Source organism: Bactrocera oleae, chromosome X, assembly GCF_042242935.1.
Source record: "Bactrocera oleae isolate idBacOlea1 chromosome X, idBacOlea1, whole genome shotgun sequence".
In the NCBI taxonomy this organism is placed as follows: domain Eukaryota; kingdom Metazoa; phylum Arthropoda; class Insecta; order Diptera; family Tephritidae; genus Bactrocera; species Bactrocera oleae.
The window spans coordinates 540,012-557,500 of NC_091541.1; the positions used below are offsets into that span (position 1 = coordinate 540,012).

The 17,489-nt window shown below is 34.9% G+C and overlaps 1 protein-coding gene, 2 non-coding genes and 1 pseudogene across 3 annotated transcripts in view; all 4 read right to left on the reverse strand.

The window, feature by feature from the left end:
• Window positions 1–5,010, reverse strand: part of LOC138858055 (mucin-22-like) — a 72,724-nt gene extending 67,714 nt beyond the window's left edge. The window contains exon 1 of the mRNA XM_070112525.1: window positions 4,347–5,010. Coding sequence (XP_069968626.1) covers window positions 4,347–5,010 — 664 coding nt within the window. The remainder of the gene's footprint in view (window positions 1–4,346) is intronic.
• An 878-nt stretch (window positions 5,011–5,888) lies between these two features.
• Window positions 5,889–8,636, reverse strand: LOC138858247 (large subunit ribosomal RNA; annotated as a pseudogene).
• A 501-nt stretch (window positions 8,637–9,137) lies between these two features.
• On the reverse strand, window positions 9,138–9,316 carry LOC138858222 (5.8S ribosomal RNA). The gene has a single exon (XR_011397420.1). It is a non-coding gene; the product is annotated as a 5.8S ribosomal RNA (ribosomal RNA).
• Window positions 9,317–9,939: 623 nt separating this feature from the next.
• Window positions 9,940–11,929, reverse strand: LOC138858235 (small subunit ribosomal RNA). The gene has a single exon (XR_011397430.1). It is a non-coding gene; the product is annotated as a small subunit ribosomal RNA (ribosomal RNA).
• Window positions 11,930–17,489: the final 5,560 nt, after the last annotated feature.

Below are 17,489 nucleotides of genomic sequence, written 5' to 3' on the forward strand. Positions count from 1 at the left end.
AGTCATAGTGCATATTGGCTTTTAGTCGCCTTTTACGACAGGCATGCCTTGCCGCGGGCATATTCTATCCCCTGCCCGCAGGGGTAGTAGATAGGGACAACGTCCAGTGTGTTTAACGTGAGTACCTGCCGTCGACGGCCTTACCTCACGGTGCTCAAAAGCACGGCGTATCAATACAATGCGTTGATCAGCGCCCCGAAAATGCCAGGCATTTTTCAGTACCGATTGGTAGTGCGGAATGGACACACTACACACCTTGGTGAGGTTCGAGGCCTATCTAACACCTCTGCCGTACTTTGGGTCCGGCACCCGGTTGCAGTGCAACTCCACATTGAGTGAACAAAACACTCTTCCCGCATTTGGGCATCAACCACAACCACCACGATACTCCCCGAAGGGCCAGTCCGCATGAGCAGGTTGGAGCGAACTCCAAGGGCCCCTGCTCCCCGTGGTACCAGAATTAAGTCTCCGGTCAGACCTCGTAGCCGAAGCTACTACCAGTTGAGCTTCCATACTGCTCTGTACTGGTGACCAGGGATTAAATCCCTACCCCTTATCTTTCACCCTTAATCTAACCCCTATTTTCAGCTAATTGTCTCCGCCGCCTGAACAATTCACGCGCAAACCTATCAAACGACCCTAACTGTTCGGTATTTGGACTAGTGGAGATCACACCGCTGACGTCTAATCGTCCATTAGTCCAACTAATCCCCATTCCTTCAAGGTTCCTAATGTCCGAGTACATCGGGCAGAGCGCAATAACATGCGCCCAATCTTCAACACGCGCCCCACACATACACTCTGGCGTGTCAGAAAGGTGCCTCTGATGCAGAAATGCGTTCAGAGGACCATGTCCAGTAAGCAGAAAACCCAGGCTCAGACAGAATCGGAAGTCTGGGTTTTCTTCTACAAACCTAACGTCCCGGATGTACCCATAGGTCACCCTACCGTTAGGGCTATTGTCCCAACGGTCTTGCCACCTTATCTTAACCCTGTCCTCTAGAAGTCTCTTGCTTCCTAGATATCCTTCCCTCTCTACGTCAAGGTCGGAAATCAGGTTATTCTGCAGCAAGGACACACTCAAGCCTCTTCTTAACCTGAATGCAACAGCACGCTGTATGACAATCAGGTCAAGAGGGGGTGCACCTAACAAAACTTGCATCGCATCCGTTGAAACGGTGCGACACACTGGCAAACAGGCTAGCAGCATACAGCGCTGCACGGAGAGTAGTTTTTGGCGACCGAAGACCGTCGTGGCTAATTCCCACCATACTGCAGCTCCATAAGTGGCACAGGCCACAAATAAGCTACGATATATGGTGCGAACCGCACGACGTCCGAGGCCCCAATCACTCCGTAAAACGCGCCTGACCTTGCCGACAGTCGCCAGCAGTCTTTCTTTCACGCTAACCAAGTGTGGTGTGAAACACATCCTTTCCCTCATGGTCAACCCCAAGTATTTGACTTGCGTCATGTATTTGATGCTGACCCCATTTACACGGACAATCGGTGGACGAGCCGGCGACAATCTGCCCTTAAGCAGCATTGTAACCGTTTTGTCCATTGATATGTCCACACCAACACCTACACCCCAGCTGTGGACAATTTCTAAGAATCGTCCTCCCGCTCGCTCTATTTCGGACCTTGAGTGACCTTCAACTAAAAGAAGAAGGTCGTCCGCGTACGCACAACACTTGCATACTGGTTCAAGTTGTCCAAGCAGAGAGTCCATCATAAGGTTCCAAATATATGGACCACAGATGGATCCCTGCGGGCAGCCCCGAGCCACCCCAATCTCGACACTCCCATTCATTCCTACGATTGAGGCTTTTCTGTCCGAAAAGTAGCTGCGCCAGAGAGTAACTTCCGGGCAGCCGAGCTCCTCCAATCGTTCAATCACCCTATCCCAGATTAGGTAGTCAAAAGCTCCCTTAAAGTCAACAAATATGCCAAGGACATATTCGTTGACGTTCTCCCTAACGGCACTCTGGACATACATCCAAGCATCCTCTACACTGCGTCCTTTCCTGAAACCATACTGCCTATCCGACCACATATCCCGCGTTAGATCCTGAAGTCGTTCCACCATAACTCTCTCCAGTACTTTTCCCAGCACTGGAAGGAGACTGATGCCCCGATAAGAACGAGGATCACTCCTGATCTTATCAGGGGACTTCAGGAGAGGAACGACCCTAGCTCTTTTCCACTCCCGTGGAAAATATCCCTCCCACACGCACTTATTGTAAATGGCCTCCAGGTATTCCGGAATGAACTTCCACATGCTTTTACACATCTCTCCGTTCAAACCATCAAAACCTGGGGATCTTTTACACCTGACCAGGCCAAAGGCGTATCCCAGCTCCCCTTCATCTAGTGGAGGAACAGGTACCTCACACGTTTGAGATACCCGAGCCTCCGCCCTAGGAAAGAACGCTCCTAGCAGAACCCCAGCACAGTCTCTCCACGTTGATAATACAGTATCACCAACGCGGAGAGAGGTGATATCCTCCCTCTTACGACCCCTACAGATCTTGTAGACCTGACCCCATGGGTCGTTCCTATTTTCCCCTATAAAATTCCTCCATTCCTCTTCCTTGGTTTTGACTAGCATTTGTTTGTAATCCCTCATCACACAACTAAATTCATACCTAATCTGGGATAGCCCATCAGAGTTTGACTGTCTAGCGCGTTGAAACTTTCGTCTCAATCGCCGGACAGCTCTCCTCTTCATCGTTAGCTCTTTCGTCCACCACTTAAGTTTTCTCACTCTGAAGCTTTCGAACTTTCCGAGAACACTGTTGTTCACTTCCCACACTACATCGTATAGCCGAGAAATTTGCTCGTCCACCCCAAAGTCTTCAAACTCACTAAGCGGTATTTCTAATACCGCTTCCCTGACAGATCGTCCATATTGGTTCCAGTCGATACCAGAGGTACGCCATCGCCGCAATGGACTCTCATACGCCGAGGGAGGAGATTTAGGAGTAACCATAATTTGAATCAAGTTATGGTCACTCAATCCCCACCCTCCCCTAATCTCCCACCTAACATTAAAGGTCCTATTTGCTGCCTCATTGATGAAGGACACATCGATGTCGCTCACACCCCCAGGCCCATCAAACGTATACCACTCGCTTGGCTCGTTTAATATGTGAAGACTATTTGCCTCCACCCATTCGCTTAATACCTCGCCTCTAGTGTGGCTTTGATATCCTGACGAATGTCGGGATACCTTACTAAACCACATAGAGGACGAGGCATTCGCATCCATTCCTAGGATAAGCGAGCTACTACTGGCAAGTAGCAGTAGCTTATCCATGTACAGCAGGTAAGGCTCTAGAGGTTCGCTGTATTTGCAATAAACACTAGCGACTACCAATCTACCGAACTCCCCCTCTATGGATACACAAACACCCAGCTGTGACGAATCCAGAACTACGCAGTCGTAGCTCGGATTATTCACAACTATTGCGGCATTTCTCCTAAGGTCTGTGAAGACCCTAAATCCTCCAGGGAGACCCCGAACCACACCATTAGTGGCGTAGGGCTCCTGGAGTAATGCGATGCCGCACCCACCCTCTAGCATACAACCCCCTAACTCGCACATTACGGCATAACAACCCTGACAATTTAGCTGTAAAATCGTCCCCATTAGTGTCTGGAAAGGGCACGCTCTACTATGCCACAGTAGACTGGACAAGCAGCTGACATCATAAGATGCCCAGCTGGTCTACCCTTAAATGCACAGTTGCGACAATGTGGTGCATTGACGCAACTAGCAGCTCTGTGGCCTTCCTGACCACACCTACGGCAGACATCGGACTTGGCCTTACATTGCGCCACTCGATGGTCAAAGCCCATGCACCGAAAACAGCCGGCAACAGGGCTGTCTGGTCGCACTCGGAAGGAAAACCACTTAATGTAGCACCTTCCCGCTTCTAAAAGGGCGGACATTACTTCCTCCGAACCCTCCAGAACGACGTTAGTTTTACCATCTGGCGCCACCTTCCAGGGGCGACTGACCAACCTAACGTCGGATTTCTTTGCCTCCGGACTTAAATTCGTACTGAACAGTTCTTCCATGAATTCCTCATGGGAGATCTCGGTGTGTACTCCTTGCACCACAACCCTTGGCCCCAACTTCCGGTTGACACTGACGTCCAACCCTACCTCCCCGAATTTTGCGTTAGTCGCCACTTTCTCCCTCTCTAATACGGAGGGAGTGCGGATGACCGCCCCACCACCCTTTATCGGCCTAACATCATGGATCCTTACGCCGAGTGAAGGACCCACCTCCTTGACCACCTTTTTGATTACTTCCTTAGAGGAAGTTGCAGGCCCCTTACTCCTGACCACAACTGACCAGGTCTCCACCGGCTTCGGCGACATCGGCGCTATTGCCTTCAGCACGGGTGCTGGAGGGGCAGGCGCCGAAGTCGCGGGAGCCACCATTGGTTTGGTCGGACGCGATCCCCCACACCCTCCCGTAAGGGCATCCACCTGCCCGCGAAGATGAGCGTTCTCCGCAATTATGGTCATCAGGAGTGCCTCGTACTTCGAGGCAAGCTCCATAAGACCCTTCATCTCGGAAACCTCTATATTTTTCCCCCCGAAAACCAACGCGCTAACCTCCGCTGTTACAGCTTTCATAGCTGCAACATGGGTGATAGCGCCACCCCCAACAACACCCCCAACAACACCCCCAACAACACCCCCCTTATTTGAAATACGCTCCCCTTTTATACCTTTCTTCTTTTCTCGTTTTTCTCCTTCACTCTTTTTGCCTCCGCCTGCCTCCTTCGCTGCTCCGGCTACGGGTTTCGACGCTCCCGTCTCGCTGGCGCTCTCGCACGACCTCCCCAACGGTGGAGTGGCCAGGCGAGCCTTTCTGCGCGGTGGGGGCTTCTCCACTTCCTCTTCACCCGCCGATGACGCTGCCGTAATCATTACGACTTCCGAGTCATCGCTTTCGGCGGGTGCCTTCGCTCCTCGCCTTCGTGGTGGAGACATTTTTCTCCTACCCTCGCGATCGCGTACCTACTACACAAGTACGTAACTCGCGATCCGACAAAGTTCGAAATCGGCACTCACGAACGCGTACCTGCACTACAACAATATTGTCAGTGGCCTTCAGGTTTCTTGCGGTCCACACAAAACCGGTGCCCGAACTGTTTGTGGACAATGCGGTCACTGTCTTTTGTTTTACACACACAAAACTTCACGCAGGCAATAACACTGCCTATTGTTTGTAGCACACACCAGGCAAAAACACTGCCTATTGTTTGTAGCACACACCAGGCAAAAAACACTGCCTATTGTTTTTAAGCAAACTTAAACGTGCCTAAATTGTCACTGGCCTTCGCACCAGGCAACAACACTGTCTATTGTTAGTTTTGTCACTGTACACTTGCACTACAATTTTTAAAGCAATTACCCGCGGTAATGCTTTATGTGTCTCTGGCCTTCGATTTAATTCGCGCCAGGCAATTGTATGTTTTCTGTTAACAGAAAAAATTCACTGTTTTCAACCGTCACTAAATTGTTTTATCAATGCGCTAACACGACCGTTCACTACGAGTGTCTACAACAGAGTGAGTAAATAGGGACAACGTCCGGTGTGTTTAACGTGAGTACCTGCCGTCGACGGCCTTATCTCACGGCGCTCAAAAGCACAGCGTATCAATACAATGCGTTGATCAGCGCCCCGAAAATGCTAGGCATTTTTCAGTACCGATTGGTAGTGTGGAATGGACACACTACACACCTTGGTAAGGTTCGAGGCCTATCTAAAACCTCTGCCGTACTTTGGGTCCGGCACCCGGTTGCAATGCAACTCCACATTGAACTGACAAAACGTCAGTTCTTCCCGCATTTGGGTATAAACCACAACCACCACGATACTCCCCGAAAGTAAATAGGTACAGAGAGAATCTCGTTAATCCATTCATGCGCGTCACTAATTAGATGACGAGGCATTTGGCTACCTTAAGAGAGTCATAGTTACTCCCGCCGTTTACCCGCGCTTACTTGAATTTCTTCACTTTGACATTCAGAGCACTGGGCAGAAATCACATTGTGTCAACACCCGTTAGGGCCATCACAATGCTTTGTTTTAATTAGACAGTCGGATTCCCCAAGTCCGTGCCAGTTCTGAATTGATTGTTAATTGATAATCGTTATAATTTAAAAAGTATCTATAGAATAATAAATCCTTTAGAAATTTTAGCAAGAAAGTTCCACAATTGGCTACGTAACTACTATCCGGGGAACAAGAATCGAAATTCTCTATTTACCCAGAACGAGTACATAAACCATGGTATTGCTTCCCAATCAAGCCCGACTATCTCAATCTTCAGAGCCAATCCTTATCCCGAAGTTACGGATCTAATTTGCCGACTTCCCTTACCTACATTATTCTATCGACTAGAGACTCTTCACCTTGGAGACCAGCTGCGGATATTGGTACGGCCTGTTGAGAAGTTTGCGTAACCCCACCATAAATTTTCAAGGTCCGAGGAGAAAATATCGACACAACAGTAAATGTCATGCTCTTCTAGTCCATCTACCATATCTCTCTTCGAAAGACTTCCATGGTAGTACGACTATAAAACAGAAAAGAAAACTCTTCCGATACCTCTCGACGGCTTCTTTATGGTCGTTCCTGTTGCCAGGATGAGCACAAGGCCCATTTTTAATAACAAACGGATACTCAACAGGTTACGGAATTGGAACCGTATTCCCTTTCGTTCAAAATTATTCAAGTGTTTAATTACTATGGAATAAAAATTAATTCATTTCATTTCATTAAAACTTGAAAATTTTCGGCTTTCGCCTTGAACTTAGGACCGACTAACTCGTGATCAACCACTGTTCACACGAAACCCTTCTCCACTTCAGTCCTCCAAGGTCTCATTCGATTATTTGCTACTACCACCAAGATCTGTACCAATAGCGGCTCCATGCAGGCTTACGCCAAACACTTCTAAGCACACCATTGTACCCTCCTACTCACTAAAGTTTCAAAATTTATAATCCAACCGAAATTGTATTATAAATCATGTACTTTAGCGGTAATGTATAGGTATACAACTTAAGCGCCATCCATTTTAAGGGCTAGTTGCTTCGGCAGGTGAGTTGTTACACACTCCTTAGCGGATTACGACTTCCATGTCCACCGTCCTGCTGTTTTAAGCAACCAACGCCTTTCATGGTATCTGCATGAGTTGTTAATTTAGGCACCGTAACATTACGTTTGGTTCACCCCCCAGCGCCAGTTCTGCTTACCAAAAAGTGGCCCACTGGGCACATTATATCATAACCTCAACCTTCATATCAAGAAAGGTGAGGTTCTTACCCATTTAAAGTTTGAGAATAGGTTAAGGTCGTTTCGACCCTAAGGCCTCTAATCATTCGCTTTACCAGATAAGATTATTTTACATAATTTTTAAATGCACCAGCTATCCTGAGGGAAACTTCGGAGGGAACCAGCTACTAGATGGTTCGATTGGTCTTTCGCCCCTATACTCAATTCTGACAATCGATTTGCACGTCAGAACTGTTTCGGTCTTCCATCAGGGTTTCCCCTGACTTCAACCTGATCAAGTATAGTTCACCATCTTTCGGGTCACAGCATATATGCTCAAGGTACGCTCCAGTTAGAGGTATAAATAATAATAAATTATCATTATACATAACTATATGGAACGCCCCGGGATTGAATTAATAATGTAATACATTAAAAATTAATCCCATTATTAATACAGTTAAGTTAATTTCGCCATTAGGTTTAATATAACCCAATGACTTGCACATATGTTAGACTCCTTGATCCGTGTTTCAAGACGGGTCCCGAAGGTATCCTGAATCTTTCGCATTGTTAATCATATAAATGCATACAATTAATATTAAAATCAATGATAATAATATTATTGTAAAATTCAAAAGAATTTTAGCATTATATATAATAAAATCTATCAACACTTTATCAAATCATCAGTAATTATTCTATGTTAATAAGCTAAAAGCAAATTAATTTGAATAAACTTAAAAACCAATGATCTTTTGATAAATATTTTATTATGTTAATAGATTACAATGTCCTTATATGAAAAAAATGCACACTATTACTATAATATTTAAAATTAAATACTACAGTTATAATGATGAATTTTTCATAATGGATATTCAGGTTCATCGGGCTTAACCTCTAAGCAGTTTCACGTACTATTTAACTCTCTATTCAGAGTTCTTTTCAACTTTCCCTCACGGTACTTGTTTACTATCGGTCTCATGGTTATATTTAGTTTTAGATGGAGTTTACCACCCACTTAGTGCTGCACTATCAAGCAACACGACTCTTTGGAAATATCTTTCTAGTAATCATTAACGTTATACGGGCCTGGCACCCTCTATGGGTAAATGGCCTCATTTAAGAAGGACTTAAATCGTTAATTTCTCATACTAGATATTAAGATATTCCATACACTGCATCTCACATTTGCCATATAGACAAAGTGACTTAGTGCTGAACTATTTTCTTTTCGCTCGCCGCTACTAAGAAAATCCTTGTTAGTTTCTTTTCCTCCCCTCATTAATATGCTTAAATTCAGGGGGTAGTCCCATATGAGTTGAGGTTGTATAAAATATATTTTAGATTGATTTGTTTATTTTTATTTAATTTTTTTGCTATTTGCTATTTTAAAGAAATATATTTTTATATCCTGATTACTCAATATTATACAATCTTTTCATCCCTTTTTAAAATTCATAATATAATAATTAATAAAATTAACAACATTATTCCTCCACATATCATATATTTTTTTTATTATAAATTTTTCTCAATACAATAGAGTGAATTAATTCTAGAATAAAAATTTATTTTATGCTAGACATTCCTCTTATGTATTATTTAATATAATTTAAATAATGTTGAAAATTTTTTCTTTTATGGGAATACTAAGATTCTCATTTATCATAAATTTTCGTTCAAATATGAGGTATTCAAGAATATATTTTCTATATTTCTTTTTATGCTATTAATATTATGGATTGAAAAATACAATCCAATAATATGCCATATGCTTAAATTCTATTAATTGACTAAAAGAATAAGCAACTAATTTAGCATAGTCTTACAACCCTCAACCATATGTAGTCCAAGCAGCACTTTAAAATTAATTAAAGTACATAACAGCATGGACCGCAATATGCGTTCAAAATGTCGATGTTCATGTGTCCTGCAGTTCACACGATGACGCACAGTTTGCTGCGTTCTTCATCGACCCATGAGCCGAGTGATCCACCGCTTAGAGTGATAATTTTTTTGTATTTTTTTAATTCAAAGTCAAAGAATTTTAATTTATTGAAAGTATTAATAATTAATCAATAATAAATTTTTAATACATAAGTTTAAAACATCTTTCAATAAATTGTAATTTTAAACCCAAACATTTGCAGCTGCGCATGTCTTAGGTCAACAAAAACAGTAATACCTTTTATATATTATTTTCTTCTCTATTTGTGCGTTTTCTTTTTTTAAATTTTTCAACATGTTTTTAATCACAAATAGAAAATACCATAAAAAAAAGGTATTACACACGTTAATGTGAACAAGTTAACTTATCATTTATAATATTTTATATAAATATCACAATTAAATATTATTTTCTATATAAATAATAAGTACAGCTATATGTTTAAAGGTTTTTTTATTGCGTTCAAATACAATGTATGCGAAGTTCACAATATAATATATATTGTCATAATGCATTACAAGGAGTTAAAAAAAAAAAAAACAGAAAAACATTCAAAACATTGTATAATTCAAAACATTTTGAATGAAAAGAACAAAAAGAAAACTTTTTTTTCTTTTTTATTCTTTTTTTTTATTTTGTTTTTATATAATTATTTTTTTTTTCTTTTCGGATAGGAACACAATAATGATCCTTCCGCAGGTTCACCTACGGAAACCTTGTTACGACTTTTACTTCCTCTAAATAATCAAGTTCGGTCAACTTTTGCGAAACAACCGTGAAACACAAGGCGTCACAGTGATCACGTCCGGAGACCTCACTAAATAATTCAATCGGTAGTAGCGACGGGCGGTGTGTACAAAGGGCAGGGACGTAATCAATGCGAGTTAATGACTCACACTTACTGGGAATTCCAAGTTCATGTGAACAGTTTCAGTTCACAATCCCAAGCATGAAAGTGGTTCAGCGGTTTACCCGGACCTCTCGGTCTAGGAAATACACGTTGATACTTTCATTGTAGCGCGCGTGCAGCCCAGGACATCTAAGGGCATCACAGACCTGTTATTGCTCAATCTCGTTACTGCTAGACGCAATTTGTCCATTTAAGAAGCTAGTGTCCTTATAATGGGACAAACCAACAGGTACGACTCCACTTATATAAACACATTCAAACACTTGTACATTCAAGATGAACGCATGAATGAAGGCTATATAAGCTTCAACACCATAATCCTGAAAGCATCTATTTAATATATTTGAGTCTCGTTCGTTATCGGAATTAACCAGACAAATCACTCCACGAACTAAGAACGGCCATGCACCACCACCCATAGATTCGAGAAAGAGCTATCAATCTGTCTTACACGCTTATGTTCGGACCTGGTAAGTTTTCCCGTGTTGAGTCAAATTAAGCCGCAGGCTCCACTCCTGGTGGTGCCCTTCCGTCAATTCCTTTAAGTTTCAGCTTTGCAACCATACTTCCCCCGGAGCCCAAAAGCTTTGGTTTCCCGGGAAGCGACTGAGAGAGCCATAGTAGTAGCTACACCCAATTGCTAGCTGGCATCGTTTATGGTTAGAACTAGGGCGGTATCTGATCGCCTTCGAACCTCTAACTTTCGTTCTTGATTAATGAAAACATCTTTGGCAAATGCTTTCGCTTAAGTTAGTCTTACGACGGTCCAAGAATTTCACCTCTCGCGTCGTAATACTAATGCCCCCAAACTGCTTCTATTAATCATTACCTCTTGATCTAAAAACCAATGAAAGTAGAACAGAGGTCTTATTTCATTATTCCATGCACAAAATATTCAGGCATTTGGAGCCTGCTTTAAGCACTCTAATTTGTTCAAAGTAATTGTACCGGCCCACAACAACACTCGATGAAGAGCACTGAAGCAGGTTTAAATAGGAGGAATATATAAAAAATACATTGTATTAATTATATATAAGAACTCCACCGGTAATACGCTTACATACATAAGGTAATGTACATACCACAATTATAGTTGTACTACCCGTATGAAGCACAAATTCAACTACGAACGTTTTAACCGCAACAACTTTAATATACGCTATTGGAGCTGGAATTACCGCGGCTGCTGGCACCAGACTTGCCCTCCAATAGGTCCTTGTTAAAGGATTTAAAGTGTACTCATTCCAATTACAGGGCCTCGGATATGAGTCCTGTATTGTTATTTTTCGTCACTACCTCCCCGAACTGGGAGTGGGTAATTTACGCGCCTGCTGCCTTCCTTAGATGTGGTAGCCGTTTCTCAGGCTCCCTCTCCGGAATCGAACCCTGATTCCCCGTTACCCGTTGCAACCATGGTAGTCCTAGATACTACCATCAAAAGTTGATAGGGCAGACATTTGAAAGATCTGTCGTCGGTACGAGACCATACGATCTGCAAGTTATCTAGAGTTCAACCAATATAACGATCGAATAATCGCTTGGTTTTAGCCTAATAAAAGCACACGTTCCAAAAGGTCCGTGTTTATTTTGCATGTATTAGCTCTAGAATTACCACAGTTATCCAAGTAACTGTTAACGATCTATGGAACCATAACTGATATAATGAGCCTTTTGCGGTTTCACTTTTAATTTGTTTGTACTTAGACATGCATGGCTTAATCTTTGAGACAAGCATATAACTACTGGCAGGATCAACCAGAATAATATATATTTCTTTTTTATATAATATTTTTTATATTATACAAAAGTTTAAAATGATATTTTCTTATTTGAAAATTATACACAAATACACAAAACATAAAAACATTTACAATATACACAACAATTTTTCTATGTTTCTTTCTTTATTATATATTTTTTCATTATATTTCATTTCTATTGTGTGATTTTGTAATGGATTTTTTTAATTTTTGTTTTGGTATCGTGAAAAGAATTTTCGTTCTCTATACATATTATTATTTAATTATTATGTAAGAACGATATTTCTTCTTATATTGGCAAAATTTTCAAATAATATCATTCTATACATTTTACTTTATTTCAATGCATATAGTAATATATATACCTTTTTTTAAGAGTATATACATTTTTTTCTTGATTTGAAATTAATAATTTCAAATTCTATTATATTTATTTCAATAATAAATATATGATATAAAGTATTTTCGGGTGCAACACATTAATATTTTATTTTATTTAAAAACCATCCTTTTACACATATATTTTATGAGTAAATATTAGAATAGCTCACAAATAAAACTAAAATATTGTTTAATATTTATTTCTACAATATGTTAGTATAGAATAATAGATTTTTATTTTTTTGTATAAAACAAAATCTATTTCTATTTAAACTAACTGTAGGAAACCAGGAATAAAAAACGCTCATTATATACAATATGTTAGTACAGAATATAGAGTTTTGTATAAAACAAAATCTATTTCTATTTAAACTAACTGTATAAAAACCAGGAATAAAAAACGCTCATTATATACAATATGTTAGTACAGAATATAGAGTTTTGTATAAAACAAAATCTATTTCTATTTAAACTAACTGTATAAAAACCAGGAATAAAAAACGCTCATTATATACAATATGTTAGTACAGAATATAGAGTTTTGTATAAAACAAAATCTATTTCTATTTAAACTAACTGTATAAAAACCAGGAATAAAAAAACGCTCATTATATACAATATGTTAGTACAGAATATAGAGTTTTGTATAAAACAAAATCTATTTCTATTTAAACTAACTGTATAAAAACCAGGAATAAAAAAACGCTCATTATATACAATATGTTAGTACAGAATATAGAGTTTTGTATAAAACAAAATCTATTTCTATTTAAACTAACTGTATAAAAACCAGGAATAAAAAAACGCTCATTATATACAATATGTTAGTACAGAATATAGAGTTTTGTATAAAACAAAATCTATTTCTATTTAAACTAACTGTATAAAAACCAGGAATAAAAAGGCACACAAAATCAACTTTCATTTTCATATTTACTTAAAAATACATATAAAGTAAAAAATATTTCCATATAAATACTAAGTAAATAAAGTCATACAAGTATGAAAATTTTCATACAAGTACTAAATACATAAATCATATAAGTATAGTAATATTCATACTTATAAGTATTTAAAAACAATTTCTTACTAATAAACTAACATAAGGAATTCAAATATATAAAAGCATAATACATTTCCTAGCAGTAAAAAATTTTCATATAAGTACTAAATGTATAAAGTCTATGAAGTAATAAATTTTCATATAAGTACTATTTCAGTATATGTCAATTTGAGCAGATTTGTGCAAATTTGTTATAAATGTTCTCTCCCATGTTGACGTTACCAACCCGAAAATATATGGAAAAATTCTTTTAACCTATTTAAAATTTAAAAACTCATATATACGTGGGTAATTTATATCATTTTCAAATATCGTCATGGTCATAATACAACTAATAACATCAAAAGTATTTTTACAATCGATTTTTTTTTTTAATTTTTAACTTGTATGACTTCATATTTAATACTTATATGAAAATTTATTACTTCATAGACTTTATACATTTAATACTTATATGAAAATTCATTACTTCATAGACTTTATATTTTTTATACTTATATAAAAATTTATTACTTCATAGACTTTATATTTTACTTCATAGACTTTATACATTTAATACTCATATGAAAATTAATTACTTCATAGACTTTATATATTTACTACTTATATGAAAATTTATTACTTCATAGACTTTATACATTTAGTACTTATATGAAAATTTATTACTTCATAGACTTTATACAATTAATACTTATATGAAAATTTATTACTTCATAGACTTTATACAATTAATACTTATATGAAAATTTATTACTTCATAGACTTTATATTTTTTATACTTATATAAAAATTTATTACTTCATAGACTTTATATTTTACTTCATAGACTTTATACATTTAGTACTTATATGAAAATTTATTACTTCATAGACTTTATACAATTAATACTTATATGAAAATTTATTACTTCATAGACTTTATACAATTAATACTTATATGAAAATTTATTGCTTCATAGACTTTATACAATTAATACTTATATGAAAATTTATTACTTCATAGACTTTATACAATTAATACTTATATGAAAATTTATTACTTCATAGACTTTATACATTTAATACTTATATGAAAATTTATTACTTCATAGACTTTATATATTTACTACTTATATGAAAATTTATTACTTCATAGACTTTATACAATTAATACTTATATGAAAATTTATTACTTCATAGACTTTATACAATTAATACTTATATGAAAATTTATTACTTCATAGACTTTATACAATTAATACTTATATGAAAATTTATTACTTCATAGACTTTATACAATTAATACTTATATGAAAATTTATTACTTCATAGACTTTATACATTTAATACTTATATGAAAATTTATTACTTCATAGACTTTATACAATTAATACTTATATGAAAATTTATTACTTCATAGACTTTATATATTTAATACTTATATGAAAATTTATTACTTCATAGACTTTATATATTTAATACTTATATGAAAATTTATTACTTCATAGACATTATATATTTAATACTTATATGAAAATTTATTACTTCATAGGCTTTATACAATTAATACTTATATGAAAATTTATTACTTCATAGACTTTATACATTTACTACTTATATGAAAATTTATTACTTCATAGACTTTATACATTTAGTACTTATATGAAAATTTATTACTACATAGACTTTATACAATTAATACTTATATGAAAATTTATTACTTTATAGACTTTATACAATTAATACTTATATGAAAATTTATTACTTCATAGACTTTATACATTTAATACTTATATGAAAATTTATTACTTCATAGACTTTATACAATTAATACTTATATGAAAATGTATTACTTCATAGACTTTATATATTTAATACTTATATGAAAATTTATTACTTCAAAGACTTTATACAATTAATACTTATATGAAAATTTATTACTTCATAGACTTTATACAATTAATACTTATATGAAAATTTATTACTTCATAGACTTTATACAATTAATACTTATATGAAAATTTATTACTTCATAGACTTTATACAATTAATACTTATATGAAAATTTATTACTTCATAGACTTTATACATTTAGTACTTATATGAAAATTTATTACTTCATAGGCTTTATACAATTAATACTTATATGAAAATTTATTACTTCATAGACTTTATACAATTAATACTTATATGAAAATTTATTACTTCATAGACTTTATACAATTAATACTTATATGAAAATTTATTACTTCATAGACTTTATACAATTAATACTTATATGAAAATTTATTACTTCATAGACTTTATACAATTAATACTTATATGAAAATTTATTACTTTATAGACTTTATACAATTAATACTTATATGAAAATTTATTACTTCATAGACTTTATACATTTAATACTTATATGAAAATTTATTACTTCATAGACTTTATACAATTAATACTTATATGAAAATTTATTACTTCATAGACTTTATACAATTAATACTTATATGAAAATTTATTACTTCATAGACTTTATACAATTAATACTTATATGAAAATTTATTACTTCATAGACTTTATACTTTAATACTTATATGAAAATTTATTACTTCATAGACTTTATATATTTACTACTTATATGAAAATTTATTACTTCATAGACTTTATACAATTAATACTTATATGAAAATTTATTACTTCATAGACTTTATACAATTAATACTTATATGAAAATTTATTACTTCATAGACTTTATACAATTAATACTTATATGAAAATTTATTACTTCATAGACTTTATACAATTAATACTTATATGAAAATTTATTACTTCATAGACTTTATACATTTAATACTTATATGAAAATTTATTACTTCATAGACTTTATACAATTAATACTTATATGAAAATTTATTACTTCATAGACTTTATACAATTAATACTTATATGAAAATTTATTACTTCATAGACTTTATACAATTAATACTTATATGAAAATTTATTACTTCATAGACTTTATACAATTAATACTTATATGAAAATTTATTACTTCATAGACTTTATACAATTAATACTTATATGAAAATTTATTACTTCATAGACTTTATACATTTAGTACTTATATGAAAATTTATTACTTCATAGGCTTTATACAATTAATACTTATATGAAAATTTATTACTTCATAGACTTTATACAATTAATACTTATATGAAAATTTATTACTTCATAGACTTTATACAATTAATACTTATATGAAAATTTATTACTTCATAGACTTTATACAATTAATACTTATATGAAAATTTATTACTTCATAGACTTTATACAATTAATACTTATATGAAAATTTATTACTTCATAGACTTTATACTTTAATACTTATATGAAAATTTAATACGTCATAGACTTTATACATTTAATACTTATATGAAAATTTATTACTTCATAGACTTTATACAATTAATACTTATATGAAAATTTATTACTTCATAGACTTTATACATTTACTACTTATATGAAAATTTATTACTTCATAGACTTTATACATTTAGTACTTATATGAAAATTTATTACTTCATAGACTTTATACATTTAGTACTTATATGAAAATTTATTACTTCATAGACTTTATACAATTAATACTTATATGAAAATTTATTACTTCATAGACTTTATACAATTAATACTTATATGAAAATTTATTACTTCATAGACTTTATACATTTAATACTTATATGAAAATTTATTACTTTATAGACTTTATACAATTAATACTTATATGAAAATTTATTACTTCATAGACTTTATACATTTAATACTTATATGAAAATTTATTACTTCATAGACTTTACACAATTAATACTTATATGAAAATTTATTACTTCATAGACTTTATACAATTAATACTTATATGAAAATTTATTACTTCATAGACTTTATACAATTAATACTTATATGAAAATTTATTACTTCATAGACTTTATACAATTAATACTTATATGAAAATTTATTACTTCATAGACTTTATACATTTAGTACTTATATGAAAATTTATTACTTCATAGGCTTTATACAATTAATACTTATATGAAAATTTATTACTTCATAGACTTTATACAATTAATACTTATATGAAAATTTATTACT